The 18,612-nt window shown below is 26.4% G+C and overlaps 1 protein-coding gene across 1 annotated transcript in view; it reads right to left on the minus strand.

The window, feature by feature from the left end:
* Window positions 1-18,612, minus strand: part of LOC111623407 (adenylate cyclase type 2-like) — a 136,888-nt gene that overhangs the window by 21,527 nt on the left and 96,749 nt on the right. Inside the window, exons 2-6 of the mRNA XM_023365972.1 lie at window positions 9,285-9,462; window positions 5,554-5,907; window positions 5,321-5,470; window positions 5,086-5,234; window positions 4,876-4,987 (exon numbers count right to left, since the gene is read on the minus strand). Of these exons, the coding sequence (XP_023221740.1) occupies window positions 4,876-4,987; window positions 5,086-5,234; window positions 5,321-5,470; window positions 5,554-5,907; window positions 9,285-9,462 (943 nt within the window). The remainder of the gene's footprint in view (window positions 1-4,875; window positions 4,988-5,085; window positions 5,235-5,320; window positions 5,471-5,553; window positions 5,908-9,284; window positions 9,463-18,612) is intronic.

The raw sequence follows: 18,612 nt of genomic DNA on the forward strand, positions 1-18,612 counted from the left end.
AAAATATTTACGAATTCATCTAACTTTTTTCAGGAAAAGTAAAATGATTTTAAAATGATTTAGTTTTGTAATAATTTCAATTTTCTATGTAACTTAATGTTACAAAATATTCATTCAATTTTAATTACATTTTCATTCAGTGTCTCCAAATATTCACTCGCAACTTTCTGAAGAGGACGCAACCTACATCTTACTAACCACTTGTTATCAACCTAAATACTGAGTTAGATTATTATGTATGACAGCGCTATTATTTCAAATACGGCGGCTCTAGCAATTATTCTGGCATTTTATTTTCGAAAACCGATAAGAATAACTTTATTAAAACATTTCTAGGAAACCGCAAACCTCTAATGGCTACCAAATGCAATATTTATTCGTGCAAATAGACTTTTTACATCTTGACATTAAAATTAAATAAGAAAACGAGCAAATATTTATTGTGACGTCGTCACAATGCAGGCCTGCAATTATTCATCACAATGCACTTAAGTTTAGTACTGTCTTGCTTCTGTACATCATACTTTTCCTGTTAAATTAACAATGAAGTCATGCCGGTCATGTGTCTAACTAACTACGTTCAGGGGAAAATTTTTAAATTGAAGTAACGTAACCTACAGCTCAAAGAAGAAGTTGGTATATAGTTATTTGGTCCTCCTACCCTAAGCTTTCCATATCTTGTCTTGACTTTCATCTATCTAACACCGTTCTGAAGATTAAGGAAGGACAGACATGCAGACGCACAGACGAAGACAGTGAGAATTTACAATTTTTTCAAATTGCAGTCCAGCAAGTCTTTATTCGAATGGGCTCTGTGTAACATTTTAGGTCTATACAGTTAGAATTTAACAATAGCATCTATCTCGCTTTCTTCCTATTCCCAGTTCGTTAGCGATAAATCATACATCAGTGATGTATGAAGACTCATAAAATTTCTAAAGAACTGAAATTAGGTCGTTTAATCCGATTATTATTATATATATAAGTAGAAGTAAATATGAAATAAATATTATAAAACGAAACATTAATATTGAAGTGTAAATTTATAGAAAATATAAATTGAAGAAATCTAAAATATGCGAACATTTATTATTAAGTTATTGTTACGGGAGTTTAGATAAAATAACGAAAAATTATGTGAACTGAAGGAAAGGTAATGTAAAATACATAAACTCGGTGTTTAATAATTAATTAAAAATGCCAAGCATTTATCCTAAATTGATTTAAAAATTTATTTATTTCACGCAATTTTTTATTAAAATTTCATTAAAAGGAATTTTAATGGGCTTATAGTTGTTGATATTTACAAATAAATTTGATTTGTAAATACTTTTAATGGAATAGTAATAATAAATATAAATCTATTTCTATAAATAGGTCTAATAATATAAGATTTATTTCTTTATCAGATAGAGTGAAAAATTAATTTAGTTAATAATTTTGATATACAAAGTTCAATAAATATTAATAAATACGAATGTAATTTTGATAATACGCTGGCTTAATATATTTTGTAAAAAAAATTTGCAATATTTTTAATTAGCAACAACTCGTAATAATCAACTCTTACTGAACAGTTAAAAAAAGAACTAAATTTCATTAAAATATGCCATGATGACGGTTTATCTTATTGTCAATTTATAATTTAAAAAAAATCTTTTTATGAATAATATTTTAAAATAATTCTGCATAATTTCCTCTTTATTTATGTTACAATATTACAAAATAACAAAATTATGTAAGTTCATAATTGTGAAATGTAATATTATTCGAATAACTGAATAAATGAATGAATAATTATGCACGGTTTTTGTTTGTAATAATGTGTTTATGGATTTAAAAAAGTCCACCATCTGCTAGACATTTTTGCATTTTGTTGTCAGCGAACGTCCAATAAAATTATGCAAATATGTAGACTATCGAACTTGTTTCAGAACCATCTCATTTCTAAAATACGGAAAATATTTTACTATCTCTTCTATATTTAAATGAGAAAAAAATCTATAAATCTGATGAATTTCCTAGAAATAAAAGAATAATAACCACAATCTCGATCGCACAATAAGAACAAGAAATAAAAGAATTGGATAATATATAAATTGTTATGGCATTATAATTTCATGGAAAAATGTTATAAGCAGTATTTACAAATAAAATATAATAATAATCCAATAATTAATTTACTTTTATTTATAGTTATTATATTAAAATTACTATCACGCACAAAAATAGACTTATCAATATTTAAAAGAAAAAATGATTAATTATTAATAAAAGAGTTAAATATTTGAAACTAATACAATTCTCCAGAGAGTCGTGACCGCTATGATGTTCCATTTTCATTTTAGGCAAAAACACTTTCGATGTAAACGTAAGGATGTGGATTTGTAAAAGAGAAATTTCTTCTACCAAGAGAATCAAATTTTTTTTCCTTCAATCGACTACTTTTGTTAGTCTCTTGAGATTGGTTTTTCAATATGTTCGTTGATGATGCTATTTTAAAGCTTTTCTATTCACCTATCTTAAAACTACCCCTTTCATTTCTTTACGATTTTACTTAAGAAAATTGATACGGTCCATTTAATATTGAATCTCAAAATATCGAGTTAATTTACAAAATACTGCTTATTAGAAAAATGTTGTTATTTTAAAATCCAATAAATAAATAAAACGAAAAAATAATAAAATAAACATTAGAATTAAATATATATTTTTTAAATTAAATTAAAAGAAACATTTACAATCCTTGCAAATAATTAATTTGCTAAATTAGAATGTGTAGTAATTTTTTCTGTAAAGACTTGTTTCTTGTTTTCAAAAATGATTTTTATTCCTTTTTTTGTGTACTTGATTACAGCATAGTAATAAAAAAGCTGTGTATTAATTTATTTGAGAAGATATTGTGAAAATATTTTGGAAAATAACTAAACTTAATAACCATTCTAAATTTGATTTACCTAGGTTTGTATGCATGCATACATCCATACATATACATAATTTATATATATATTTTTTTCTATTTACAATTTTACTCAGAAAAAAAGGCAAATGATAAATTATTATAAAACATATTATTCTAATATTTGCTGAGAAATAAATATAAAACATCGAATAATTTAATAAACAACTGCCTGCTTAAATTTGTTAAAATAGTTTTTATAAAATTTAAACTGACATAAATCATTCAAAGAATCAATCACATATGAAAACGAAGACAAATTTTTCTATTTTATTAAATAAAAATACAATTTAGTGTTTTATTTGATCTATGCAGTCAATTACTGAAGCATAATAATCAGTTTAAATTTAATTAAAACTTGTCTCATTTTATAATAAACACGTTTTATTGACAGATGTAATTAAGAGACGATCCAGATTCGTTTAAGCATTAAGCAAATAGCATATTCTTTTCTTAAGCACAACATTTGTTTCGAAAACAACAGATTAAATTTTAAATAACTTAAAATCTCTCGATTACTTGATATCGCCCGTATAAAAAAAATTAACACTCAGGCAAACTTAAAATTCTGCATTATTAGTAATTATTATTATTAAAATGTACTTTATATCAATAAAATATCAACAGTACTTTTGAAAAACAAAAAAGATAAATGATTATTTACTTAAAATATAACAGTATGATTTATTAATTTCCTGGTACGAGAAAAACGAGGCTCCTAGTTTTCTTTCCATTTATTATTGAACTTATCCGTTTGTCATTTAATTTTGAAGTTTCGACCTATTTTCTGTAATGAAAACTATGAAATTAATTTATTTCTCGAAAGATGATGTCATCTATTGTCATGCAAGACTCTTCTTTCGTTAAAAATGTGTTGGGATTCAATGAATAATATTAAATTCAAAAATATTCAACGAATACGATTTCCATCTTTTATTACTTGCAAATATATGTCAATCCCTTCAACAAAACGACTCTTTTTAATTAATTCTGGAGATTATTTTTATCTTCGAAGATTTATGCTTTTGTAAATTAAGTAATTGTATGTTTCTTTTAATATAGCACTAAGGCGACTTTAAATTTCTTCTGGAGATATTGGCGCAGTTTAATAAATGTGAATATGTGATTTATAAAAATAATTTGTTTTATTTGCATTCAGTTTTTTTTAAATAATAAGTATTTGCATGTTTTAGATCAGCAGGTTTTATGACAAAGATTTTTAATGTTGAAAGCATTAAAAACTGAAAAACATTTAGTCTATACATCTCGTTTAAACTAAATTCTTCTTGCTTTTACAGGGCTTTCATTTCGAATTAAAAAAATTTTGACAATAGAAATTTTTAATATACATTACATCCTGCTCTTGCTAATCCGGCCAATTTTGCGCGGAGAGTGCCGGACTACTGAGAGAGCGTAGACCTAAAGGCGATAAATCACGTAAACTGTCGGTACTGATTCCTTCTAAATACAAGCGACAAATAAACTACGACGCTGAAATAAAATACTGTAGGCTACACAAAAATGAAACTCGAGTAAGCACGTAAACAGGATGTATGACCTGATTTTAACATTTTCAGAAACGATTAGGCGATCATGCCGGATAATCGAGAATGTGGAATAATAAGGGCCGGATTATCAAAAGTACATTGTATATTCAATATTGAATCTTAAAAAACATTTTAAAATTAAGAATAAATTTGCACCGTTGTAGCAATATTGATTAATAATTGCATATTCGTTAAACATTAATTGTTTACAGGAAGAAAGTTAATTTTATAAATGGATTATAAATTATTAAATAGTTTGGTTAGAAAACATAATGAAAGTATGTGAAATGTTCCAAAATGAGTAGATCATAATTGATGCATTGCAGCATAAAATGATATATTCGCTTGATAGTAAATTAATTCACTTACCTGAGCTATCTGATCAAATCGACCAAATAGTTCATTTAAAGTTCGGACAAGATCTGAAGCAGAAAGTTGTTCTGACAGTTTAGTGAAGTTAACAATATCTGCATAAAGGATGCTGTAAAATAAAATTAATTATTTTTAGTATTAAGTTAATGAAATATGAAAATGATTTAACAAACATCTGCGTAAGTTTTCGTAGAAAATTAGATTTACCTAACATTATTATGACGTTGAACATATAATTCATGAAATCTGTGTTTAGAATGAGGTTTCGTTTGGCACGCATCTGCCATCTTTAGCATAATGCTACGTTTTACTTCAGCAGCTATATAAGCCGGAATTACACTTAGTAAAAGTTGCTCCTGAAGATTATCAAAATATACTATTAAAATTTTAAATGTTTTTAAAAAATTTTAAAAAGCTACTTTTGAAGTTTTAAATAGGTTACCTGTTGTTCTTTCTCGTATTCTAATTTGATACGCGATTCGATAACGCTGTTTGTCCCCACGAAAGTCTTCTCGTGATCATTGTCAGCCATTCTTCGGTGAAAATGCCCAGCACACAATGCACACGAAAGAAATAAACAATTGACTACAACCTGAAGTAAAAATTAGAATCTTGTTATAAATCACGAATTTGTGATAGATCTAACGTTGATTATATCCCAAGAAAAAAGCCTACCTCTTTAATTAAATTATCTGTAAACCTATTAGCCAAAGCTGCTTCTAATGCAATTTGAGATATAGCTGTAAACAATGCAGTGGTTCCAGCTATGAGCCGAGGCATAGGTAGCATTGCATACGTAGCGAACACGATCATGTATACGGGAAGAAGATTGTCTGATGCAGTCCTTAAAGATTTGCTGAAAGAAAACACCGAAATAACAACAAGGAAACATAACCATATGAGGAAAGACAAAGCGTGAGAGCATCTCTGGAATGTGTCCTGAAGTGGTAGGAGGATGACAAACACTATAAATAACACACAAAGGGATATCACCAAAGTAAGTATTCGAACAGAATCTGCAGTGGAATCCTGAAAGAATAATAAAGTGTTATTTATGATGTTATGATCATATAATAAATATGAAAAATTAATATTGTTTCCTTATTACACAGTAAAAATAACAGCACAGACAAACGACATTTAGATAGGTATCAGAATTTTCATAATACAGTACTAATTTTACAAAATATTTCTTAAAAATCAAAAAAGTGTAGAAATTCAGAATACTGTACTTAAGAATATTTATAGTGATTTTAGAGCTTTTGTATAATAATTAGTCTCGAGACATTAACAAATAATAGAATAAATTATTTATAAAAATTTTTTCCAATACTTTTTAATTATTAACCAAGAAACATTTTGTAAAAAAGGAAAAAGAAAATTTTTAAATGTTTGTTTCGTTTGCTATTTTGTTGAAATTATTTTTTAAACAAATACATTCTATTTTATTTGTAAATTCAAAAACATTATTAAAATTTCAAAATATTTTCTATGCAGTATGAATACTATATCAACTTTGATATATTATTTACGTGAATAAATAAAATATAACGATAAACTGAAATGTTACAACTTTTTATGAGAGAAAACCCGTAAGAAAAATATTTAAGTAGAGTAAAAAATTTAAATTCTCTCTTTATAGATGAACTTTATATATAATGAATATAATATTAACCATTAAATTTCTTTAATATAATTTAAAAAAATAAAAAAAAAGTTTTTGAAAAATTTAACGATTATAGACTATTTTATTAAATTGGGGTATGAATTTCAAGATGTATTTGCATTTTCCGGTGGAAATTCGAAACAAATGACGTTGTAATCAATTTAAAAACTACTGACTTATTCACGCGGAGTATTTATTTCACGTGTTTTATATGCATTTGAAAACCCCGTAAATTGAGCCTGCCTATACGAAGACAAAATACATAAGAGAAAAGCCCGTGTATGTTGCAAATATATCTATTTTACATTAATTTCTTGTATCAAAATCTATTCTTAATTCTTTTTTAACAGTGACAGTTAAGAATTTCAGCTGGCACTGATCAGATCCAAGAAACACAGGTTTTAACATGGAAATATATGTATGACTATGCCTGATCTTAATTAAGCATGGTTTAGTTTATTTGGTTATGGTAAACATACATGGGCAATCTGCAGAAGGTTAATGTCTCCCGAGAGGTCTTTTATTGGAATTATGGATAACAGGCCCCTATTTAGGTGTGATTAACGTGAAGAAAACCCAGAAAACTCCACGTGGCCAGTTCGTTGGCAAGGCGCAAACCCACCACCAACTACCAGTATTCAGTGGTTTTATCCACTTGGCCACTAGTGGGCCTGCTCTTAAGCAATACGTGCATTCAAAGTATTATTTACTTCTATCTTATTTAGTATGCAAAAAATTTTGTTTTGTTTTCTTCTTTAAAGATGTTTACTTAATTATCCATAACACTCTTAATGTACACTTTATGTTGCCGTGATGTGATTTTGTATTTGTTTGATAATGTTACAGTCCTAATTCATAAATATAAATTAATATTGAAATTAAAGTTTCTATCACTTATAGCAAATTTCTTATAAATTTATCAAATCACTCCAGTTTCTGAAATCAAGTTTTTTTGCATCGAATACAAAAAAATAAATTTGTTGTCACTGTGTGCAGACATGCTCAATATGCTCTCCACGAATCAAGATCAATACAAGATCAGAATAATATAAAAAGTACAATCAAATAAGAAGTTTTGTTCTAGTGATATATAGTAATTTCAATAAATATGATAGGAAAAATATTTTTATAGAGTAAAATGAGAACGCGTAAACTGAAACCTCATAAAAAAGCTAGCAACGAGTTTCTTAACTTTCCTGGTAACATTTAAAACTGCGTTTATGGCGCCATCTGTTACAATATTTTATTTTAAAACTTTTTATATTTTTAATTGTTATAAAATGGCAAAAAAAGCTTGATTTTGAGGTTCGGGATGGATTATATATATATATATAAACTGTAAATGCTAATAACGAGTAAAATCGTCATTAAGTCCAAACTTACTCGAGATATGACACACGACACCCTTTTATCTCTCCACCCCCTCGATCTTTAACCACCAGAATTTAATAGCATTAATCCCTAAAATAAACTTGCCTATAAAATTTCAGAAATTTTCGACAAAAATCATAGGAGTTTTTAAGCTTCAAAAAGGGTGAACAAAATCGTGCTATCCCCCTACACACTAACATCTGGGGCTTCAATACAGAAAAAAATGCGCAAATTCTTTTGCATTTCTCGCCGTTTCAAGTACCCCTAAAACCAAAAATGTAAAAATCTTGGAGGGTCATTTTTTAACCGATCGCCATACTTTCCCTCTGTTATATATAACAACTGAGAAAATAAAAATGCCACGCGAATAGAGAGAGTGAATATTTTCCGTGTAAATCGAGAGGAGCGTGTATATTATTTTAGCACTAAAATATATATAAGTATATATATATATATATATTTCATATATATAAAATATATATAAGTATATATTCTATATATATAGAATAATATATCTCAGGTTTTTTACTGTTTTAGTGTTGTTGAAATGTTTATATACAGTCTGTATAATTTATTATTTAATATCTATAACATATAAGATGATTTAGACTGTCCGTTCAGATTCTAATCTCCAGAAAAGTTGTAGATAAGATCAAATACTGAAAAATATATTATTATAATATTAATATTATTATTATTAAAAATACAAGTGAGAAATGAAAATATGGTTATTTTTTATCATTCGATTTTATCTCAATGTATACATAAACAAAGACAGAGCATATAATCTGAATCATCTAGTGTATTGTAAAAACACTTTAAAATATGTCTACAGATTAAAACTAGCATTTTAATTTCAGATTATTTGCATATAAAGTAAATTAAAAGATTAAAATACTTTTTATATCTGAATGTGAAGTTTCTATTTCTATTATATAAAGTTCTAAAAGTTAATTTATTTCTGGGGCTTGAATAAATTAAACAACCTTCACAAAAATAAATAAAAAAGACATACAGACACATCATAAAAAATAGATTTTAAAGTAATCTATTTCTTACGTTAAAAAATAAATTTATCTTAAAAATAATAATTTTATATTATACAGATATAACAGACAGTAAAGTTCACACACATCAAGTATTATATTTTTTCTTAGTTTTAATGTAATTTTTGCTTAAAAAGTTAATTAAAAATCATAAATAAGTTAATATCTTAATTAAATTTATTTTTTTATTTTATTCTCATATTATATTTTGCTATGAATTAATTATAAGAACATTTAATCACATTTACAATGATTAATTAGCAAACTTCGTTTTCTATAGATAAATGAAAACTTTTATCTGATGAAAGAACATGCGAACTTACATGTTCGTAGACAAAAACGGTTATTATAAGAAAGATAATTCCATAGATGACACAGACAATAAGCAGAGACATAAATAAAGAATGTTGTAGACGCCGGCAGTAGCATCGTTGAAGTTCTTCGATTTCAACAGACGATGGAATGGTGTCAGACGGATCGACATTGCCTGTCAAATTTTTCCTATTAAAAATAAATATTTATTAGAAACTGTATAATCGTAAGCTATTTAATCTATTAATGTTTGTATTTAGTAAACCTGTATCTATAATTGTTATTTGATGATTTCGAAAAATTGTTTTAGTCAGCGACAAATTGTCGTTGAAGCCCTAAACGATCCCTAATTAAAAAAAAAATGCATCAACAAGTTGCTTAACTTTCCAGGCAACATTTGGTGTCGCCATCTGTTACAATATTTTATTTAAAAACTTTTTTGTTTTTAATTATTATAAAATGACAAAACAATTTAATTTTGAGGGTTGAGATGAGTTTTATAAAAAACAAAATGTAAATGCTAATACGAGTAAAATCGTTATTAAGTCAGACCCTATTCGAAATATGATACGATCCCCTTTATCTCCCCACTCCTTCGACCTTTAACCACCAAAATTTAATAGTATCAATTCCCCTAATACACAAACCTCTATGCAAAATTTCAGAAATTTTCTAAAAAGCATAGGAGTTATTAAGCTTTAAACAGGTTAAACAATCCATATATACAGAAAAATTCCTGTTTTGTTTTTGCATTTCTCGACGTTTCAAGGTCAGGAGTCCAAAAATGCAAAAACCTTGGGAGGGGGGTTAATTTTTGACAGATCGCCATACTTTCCCTCTGTTATATACTGCCGGTAAAGTAATAATTATATATTTATAAATAATACTTATGAATGAAACATTCAAGTAACCACGAAGTCAGTTAACCTTTAAGATTTCTATATACATATACATATATGAATTCGCTACTAGGAATAAAGAAATCTTCTAAATATGCAAAATTCGTGATCACATGGTAATAATATTATTTTGCCATTTCCTTACAAAGAAGTCATTAAATAATTTTCATATATTGAGCTTTTAAAAATTTAGTTTCTAAAACCATTCTACAACAGATAAATTATGAAAATCTCGCTAAGAAGCTAAAAATATTAATTCTATTTTTCCATTAAGTTTTATTATACTGTATTTCGTTTTGAATCCTCATGAATTTATTAAAAAAAAGTCTCAAAATATAAAATGTTTTGTATAATCATAATCATAAAATATTAAAAACAATGGATACCAATTTTTTATCATAATTTCTTGAAATACGCAGTGACATTTAAGATGAAATAGCGATTGACATTAAAAATTTAAAGTTACCATAAAAATGATCGCATATTGAACGACGTGGGAAAATGTTTATGTTGGATTTATTATCAAGTTAAATCGGAATTTACAAAGATAATTATATATACAAAGATGGTATAATAATAAAAGAATAAATAAATAACAACAATATTATCTTTGTATTATATTATCATTAAAAATTAAATATGATTTATTTTTAATAACTTTCTTTGTTTTTCGTACAGATAAAAGTGAAAAGGATAAAATGTATGACTTTTATCGCAATATGCTATCGTATTACAGACAAAAATAAAAATAAATTTAATTACATGCGAATATAACACGTATTAAATTTGTACTATTTACTTTATTTACCTTTCATTTTGAATTTTCAGAAATAAAATATAACTTTTATTATTACTTTTCAATATATAAATATGTACATAATTTGAATAATTTTTCTAGATCTAATTGCCATATTACTATCACTAAATTGTATAACTTACATATAAAATTAAAACATTTTTATAGATTTTGAAAATGTTGTTAAAAGTATTAAATTAAAAATTTATTCGATTTCTTACAAGTGCTATAACATTAAAATAACTCTATTGGCATATTTTCTAAGTCAAATAAAAAATATAGAGGTTCGTTCTTTTATCTACTTCTAATGTAGAATATAGTCTTATACGAATAAATGATAATTTAATTCAAAATAAAATATTAAAGTAGTAAGAATTATTACATAAAATTGGAATATTTTTATATCTATAAATCAATACTAATACTTAATACAATAAATTTCATCTAGAAATTTAATTTATTTGCTTAGGCGAGCAGTATAAAAATTTTACACTGATGTGATTGAATGATTGAAATTTTTTTCAATACTGATTAAAATGAAATTATTTTGATTGTGTTAATTCGACAATCGTCAAGCATTAATTTAATTTTCTTATATCAAGAAGTTCTATAAAAGTTTTATAAATTAGACAGAATTAGATAACCCAACAATTAGGGTATAACGTTTTGCAGGGCTTATCACACCCAGGCCGACTGGAAGAAGGACCAGAACTTTATAAAAAAGGTTTGGTCTTTAATAATCACATATCAAATTTAGGTAAGTATGCATTTCGGGTACAAGGACCCCTCATCAGCTTACAAACACATGGCAACAACGTAACAAATACAATACCAATAACCTGTCGGTACAACGGGGTAATCAACATATGCAGTGCACTGCATTTACAAATTATCAAAGTAACTTATACACTAAAACTAAATTATCAAGTATAAATCAGCATCCAATGACAATGTGGTATCACATATTATCTCCACCCGTAAATGTCTTAGTTTCTCCTACATTTTCCAAATTCTGGTAGACGGTTACACTATTAATAATAAATATTGTTAAGTATATTAAAACCTAAACAAAAGGAGGGGAGAGGAATCCAACAATGAACTTACTCTTATTAAACCAATTGGTCTCCAAATTTTAACACAAAACAAAATACAACTAATCTATAAGCCTTTGTGAAGTCAACTGCACTGTCCATCTGCATTTTACAAGGTGATGTGCCTAAACTCCCCACATCTGTTCAGCATCTGTTTCAAGGTTAAGTGAAAACAATGTCAATCCACCCCTCATGTAGCTTCAGTCCCATGTTGTTATTAATTCTGATGTCTTCCTGTATCTTCAGAATTTCTAGGTGTTCCTGTAGTCTTCTTTTAAGTTGGTTGTTTTCTGTCATAATACACTTGATGCTATCTTTTAAAATTTCACAACCTTCAGTGTTGCAGTGTTGTGCCACTGATGATGATATTAAATTATTTTTGATGGCATATATATGTTCTTTAATTCTTGTCTTTAATTTTCTACCAGTTTCCCCTACATATCTTTTTTTATGTGAACAACTGCAATCTAATGAGTAAACTACATTATCTTTTTCTAAAACATTATGTTCAATGTTACCATGTTTACTGTTTAGCAAATTTGCTATGGTGCTTTTGTGGTTTGGTACTAAAATAATATCTAATCTTTTTAATTCATTTTTTAATTTTTCAAAAACACCAAAAACATATTCTATTTTTAGGTACACAGTCTTAACATCTATTGGTTGTCTATTTANCTTAACGCTTTTTGTTGAGTTATTCTCCTCATGTATGATGTAATACTCTACAATATAAATGATGCAGTGTTTGTTAATGGGTACTTTAGCAAAAGTAGTTTTTATGAGATGGTTAGAACACTTACTTCAAAATTCATTATTACATTAGATGTAGTGAAATATTAATACTTTTGTCATCTTAAGTTGTACAGTGTATATATGTATATACAGTCTGTTAAGAAATTATAAGACCATTATTGTCAGTTTTGAGAAACCTAAACAAATGTTTAATGGCCAATTATTATTCTCAAGAAAGTATAGTAAATACTCAATTTTTTTTATCAATTAGTACAACAATCTTAACACATTGACATTAGTTTTACAAAAAACTAAAAATTTTCACTGTTAATACATTATATACCAGAAATACACCAAGAAAAAAATATTGAGAATTTTTTTGTTGATTAATTTAATAGTTGATTGTTGCTCCATTTCTTCATATCACTTTAAATAGCTTGTTTGGCATTGATTCTACCAATTTTTTCAATAGCTCATTGTCAATAATTTTATTATGCCATTGGTGCATAATTTCACATTCAAGTTCTCAAACACTTGAAAATTGGCAATTGTTTGCATATACTTTGACTTAAATTCCATTGAAAACTTTTGGAAATTTTAAGTCGAAACTTTTGATGTCCAATGTAAAAAAATAAATTTTCTTTGCCCTAAACCAGTCTTGAGTTGCCTTTGAGTTATGGCAGGTGGCATTGTCTTATTGTAGTACCATTTCCTTCCTCTAAAATGCGATCTAAATGGGAAAAAATGTTTTTCCAATAACACCTGATAATTTTCAATTTTAATTTAATGCTAACTTTAACAAGAACAAGTTTAGCATCATAACAGAATGCTCCCCAAACCATGATGCCATCTCCATCTATTTGTCTATTAAAAAATTCCCTAGGTGCTTTGCACAAATCATGCCAATATGCATTATTCCCATCTGTCAAGATTAAACTTCTTTTTGTCAAAACATCACATTGTTCCACTGTTTTGTCCAGGACTTCTTGGCCCATTCCTACCTTGCTTGTTTATATGTCTCAGTCAATTTGGACTTACCCTTTAGTTTTATGTAACTTGCATGCTTGTTTTTCCTTAATGTTTTCCAAACAATTACATGTGAAACTTTTGCCCCAATTTCACATGAAATCTCTCTTGCAAACATGTTCTGTTGAGTTGCCAGATCAAAAAAACTCCTGTAATCATGTGAGAATAGTGATTTCCCCTGACCAAATCTTTTGTTCTGTACATAATTTCCCTTTTTCCAAACATGATTGCTGTTATGGACCTATTAAGAAGACCAGCTATGCCACCCACCAGCATAATAATAAATTTTAGGAATTTTTTTCTCCTCTCAATTCCTCCTGGCATGATGTTTAATCACAACCACTCAAAAATAAATTTAAGAAAACTAACTATTAAAGTTAGTCATGTGATATCATAGAAAATGATGAGAGAAATTTTTCCTAAAGAAAGGAATTAAACCATTTTCTCATGGAAGTCTTATAATTTATTAACAGTGAAAATTTGACTTTTGTAAAACTAATAACTAAAATGTGTTAAGCTAGTTGAACTAATTGTTCAAAATGTGATGATTATTATTATCAACGAAAGTACAATAAATAGACCATTAAACACTTAAGAAATTAGTTTTCAGAAAACTAATTTCTTATAATTACTTATAATATAATATAATATATATATGTTATATATTTTCTTTTCCAAAAGATTACTTATATCTCAGAAATTTTTTCGTGAATGACAGCTAGCTTATAATACCTAGGTTATTGCTTCGTCTGTTTTTAGTAACTTGTCATTTGCAGTTGTTACTTCGTAGAACAAAATCTTATTGCATATATAACACTATTATCACATACTAATATTTATATTAAAAAAGCACAAGCATAGTTTCTCACGTGGAATAACAGATGTTATTATTGTTGTCAACAGTAAGCACTTATTCATCCTTGACCCGATGAGCGTGTCTCGAATATCAAAAGAATGATCAAACACCTTGGTTCCATTTGTTTAGTACGGGATAAGAACGAAGCTAACAATGAAAGTGAGATCAGACCTAATCCCTGGCTATAGCTATTTCTTTCTTTTCGTTAAAATTCTCCAGGAACTTTGTTAATCCTTAGCATTTGTTATGTTATAATTAACTTTTTGTTTTTCTCTTTTTCTAAATCAATGTGTAACAAACACATCTGTAAAATCTTTCTTGCGTTTAATCAAAACAGAATAATGTACACTTAATTATGTTGAGATATGTCACTTATTTCTTATTGTAATTCACTAACAAACATTTAATCATTTATTTTATTGTGTTTATCGTATATGATATCAATATTTAGTACGTAAACTTTACGTGTTTAATTACTATTAAATATGCAAAAAAATGGAGCCTACTTTAATCATTTTTATTTTTATTTACAGTAGAATCCGATTAACAGAGGTTCCATATTATCCGAGTCGAACCTACTATTACTTTTCTTTATTCTGTAAATCATAAAAATGAGTTTAAACGAAAATATGTATTACAAAATAATTTATTTCTCTTATCTTTCATTATTTAACTTCTTCAATATGAGACCAACCAATTCATATAAAAATGTAACTATAATAATGAACATTTTTAATTTTAAAGTTATTGTATTATACATATTGGCTGTATAATAAATACTGTTAAATTTTTATTATAAATGATTAAATTTAATAAAATCTAAAAATGAGGCTTGAAGCGGCATGTCATGTAAATCTTTTATATTCATAGTTTTTAATCCCAAATGGTTATGGCCGTCCGTTTTATTCAAATTTCGATTATCCGACGTTGCATCTGTCTACATTATCTCGGATAATCGGGACTGTATTGTGTGTTTGAAAAATTTTAACGCGAGAATAATCAATATTATGAAAATATTCGAATGTTTAGTAAAATATTCAGTTATTTATCTTTGAAATAAATTGACTCAGACTGGAAAAACCTATAACGATAGTTGGTGTTTACTATTAAATTTTCTTCAAAATATTGATAAACTAGACTTGAAATATCAGCATAAAAATTTCTTTAAAACTGTCTTTAAATATGCCTACGGCTATTCATCATTTTTATTTTCAAAATTTTCAATGTTTCTATAACTATATTTCGTATAATTTCGATTTTCATCAGAATTTACATAAGATTTCCTGCTAAATATTAAGAAAAGTTTTATAGAATCCCTTAAGGTAATTTCCTTGTCGAATTTAAATTCGGTACAACGCTTTAAATTGCTGTTTTAAAGTTTTTGACTAAAAGTTTCTAAATAAATTCAAATATTAAATTCTAATTCTAAAAAAACAAAAGAAAAAATTAATTTTTAATTCCAACATATTTTTAATAAAACTAAAATTGTCGGAGATTTTTCTTTTATCATACATTTTTAATTATGTACTTATAGTTTATTCAAAACAACTCGTTTTGAATTGGTAATTTATTACTCGAAAACAAATTAAACTTTTTAAAAAAGTTTAGCTTCCAGCCAATAGAATTTTTTTTCTCATGTTAGTGGTTTGTGGTTTGAGTATTAAGCTCGATATTTTAAACAATTTTCATCATCCTCAACAATTCTCCACGGTATCACGCCCAGCTTGGAAAAGCTAAATTGAAGATTTCGTCTAAATTCTATGTTAAAAATTGTAAAGTATCTTGATTTAACTACTTTCTCAATTAAAAATAAAAATCGTATTTTGTTAATTAAAAAGATTTTCGTTTATTTAATACGATTTAAATAATTACTCGATAATACTGTAATACTTAAGTAAATTTATTTTACTTTACTTTACATGTACAAGATAATGTAAAACAGAGAAAATACATTTCAAATGTGTCAAAACAATATGATAAATCTTTGATAATAAACTTTTGACAAGAGAAAACAATGTGTTGTTCTTTTTAAATAATTGGAAGCTATATTAAATACTGTATTTCATTTATATATTTATCCCAATTTATTTATTATATGATATAATTAATTTATTTAAATGTAAATATATCAAAAAATTTATTCATTTATATCCTGCATTTGAATAATAATATTGAGTAGCATACTATTTTAATTGATACAAACACCAACTATTTTCCGGATTATACAAGAATTTTCAAAAAGTATTAAAAAAATTAATTAAATACGTACTAAATTAACAAAATTAACGTGTTTTGACTTTGTATATTCTTAAATATAGATGATGGGAGTAAACTATTTTGCATGCTGAAACAAAAAGGTATAAAATTCTTTCTATACCCAATACGATAATAAATGTCTGATACTTATTACCTTTAACCATATTTATGAATGAAATAATGAAGAGGTGTTGGTTAAATGATGACGAATGAAGTCGATCTATAATGAAGCGAAGATAACGTTGATTGTTCACTGCACACCTGGGATACTGGACTCAATTAAAGAGGTGAGAGTTAATGCGATTCATTTACTTTCCATTTTATAATTTCATTTCGGGAGTATTAAAATATTACTTCCATTAAGAATAATAAATAGAAAAAACGCATAAATCTTTAATCTTAAAAAGCATTTCTATACGTGATATTTGGAAAAGATATATATATCACATATAAAAAAAAGACAAAACTCCAGCATACCTCAGATTCTTTTGCAAATTTAATGCTAAAATACAACATTTATCCAAAAGGCAATTTTATATGAATAATGCATAATGTTATGATCAATTGTCTATTTATTCATTCAATTTTATCAATTGCATAAAAGAAAAAGTTCTGAAGTCAGAAAAATGCATAAGTTGTTTTTTTTAAATACATTTTCTAATGGATATCATTTAAAAGAAAAGGAAAAACACAATAAGAGATTAATGGGGAAAAATAAAAAAAAAATTGAAAATAGTTTTAAAATAACGACAATCAAACTAAATGTTAAACTTAAATAATCAGACGTAGAAATTTTATGATTTAATTTTATAAACAACATTTATCGGGAATTAGACATTAAAAAATAAACAGGTAAGATAAATGTCGAATCACTATTATATACTTAAATATTTTACGGTTATTTTGGCAAAGCTTAAATAAAATATTAAATTTATATTGATTTTGCTCACATTGAAAGATGCTGCTTAAGTTTTTTTTTTATATTTTATATTCGCTTTTGTAAATACAAATTATTATGAAATTGTTTTCAAACACAAAGTTTACATTAAAGGGATTTGACTTAATTAGCTGAAAATCTTTAAAAACTCTTCGTTAATTCCTTTTCTCTCACGTCAACATAATGATGTCAATGAAGTCATTTCCGGTTTGAAGAAGACGTGATGTCGTTTCAAAGCCATTGGGAATAGGAACTTGGAATCAACATCTTTTTTCGATTTTGAGAAAACTTCGTATCTTTAAGCCACAAATGACGTCAATATATCTTTTTATTATTTCACTAATCTCCATTAATACGAATTGAATTTAGGCCTATAGAAAAATGGAATGTAAACGTAATAAATTTTCTTCGAATTGGCACATTTCTTAAATCTACAGAAAGATAAACAGAGAAGAAAAATATTCAAAGCATTTTGCATAAAAAAAACGTTGAAAATAAAGCTGCTGTAAATCTATTTTTTAAATATTTTACTAAATAACCCGTTAAAATATATCCTGGATATTAAAAAAATTCATAATCATAAAAAACTTTAATATTTCCTACACAATAGAATAACATTCCAGAAAAGATTACTGAAAATATTATTACAATAAGATATTTATTATTATTGATCAGCGGGAGAGATGAGAATTTTCTTGGTTATTTAAATTTTAATTAATAATTTACAAATAGCTCACATGTAGTTT

This window comes from Centruroides sculpturatus, unplaced genomic scaffold (assembly GCF_000671375.1).
Source record: "Centruroides sculpturatus isolate CEXI.00-Female unplaced genomic scaffold, Cexi_2.0 scaffold314, whole genome shotgun sequence".
Taxonomy (NCBI): Eukaryota; Metazoa; Arthropoda; class Arachnida; order Scorpiones; family Buthidae; genus Centruroides; species Centruroides sculpturatus.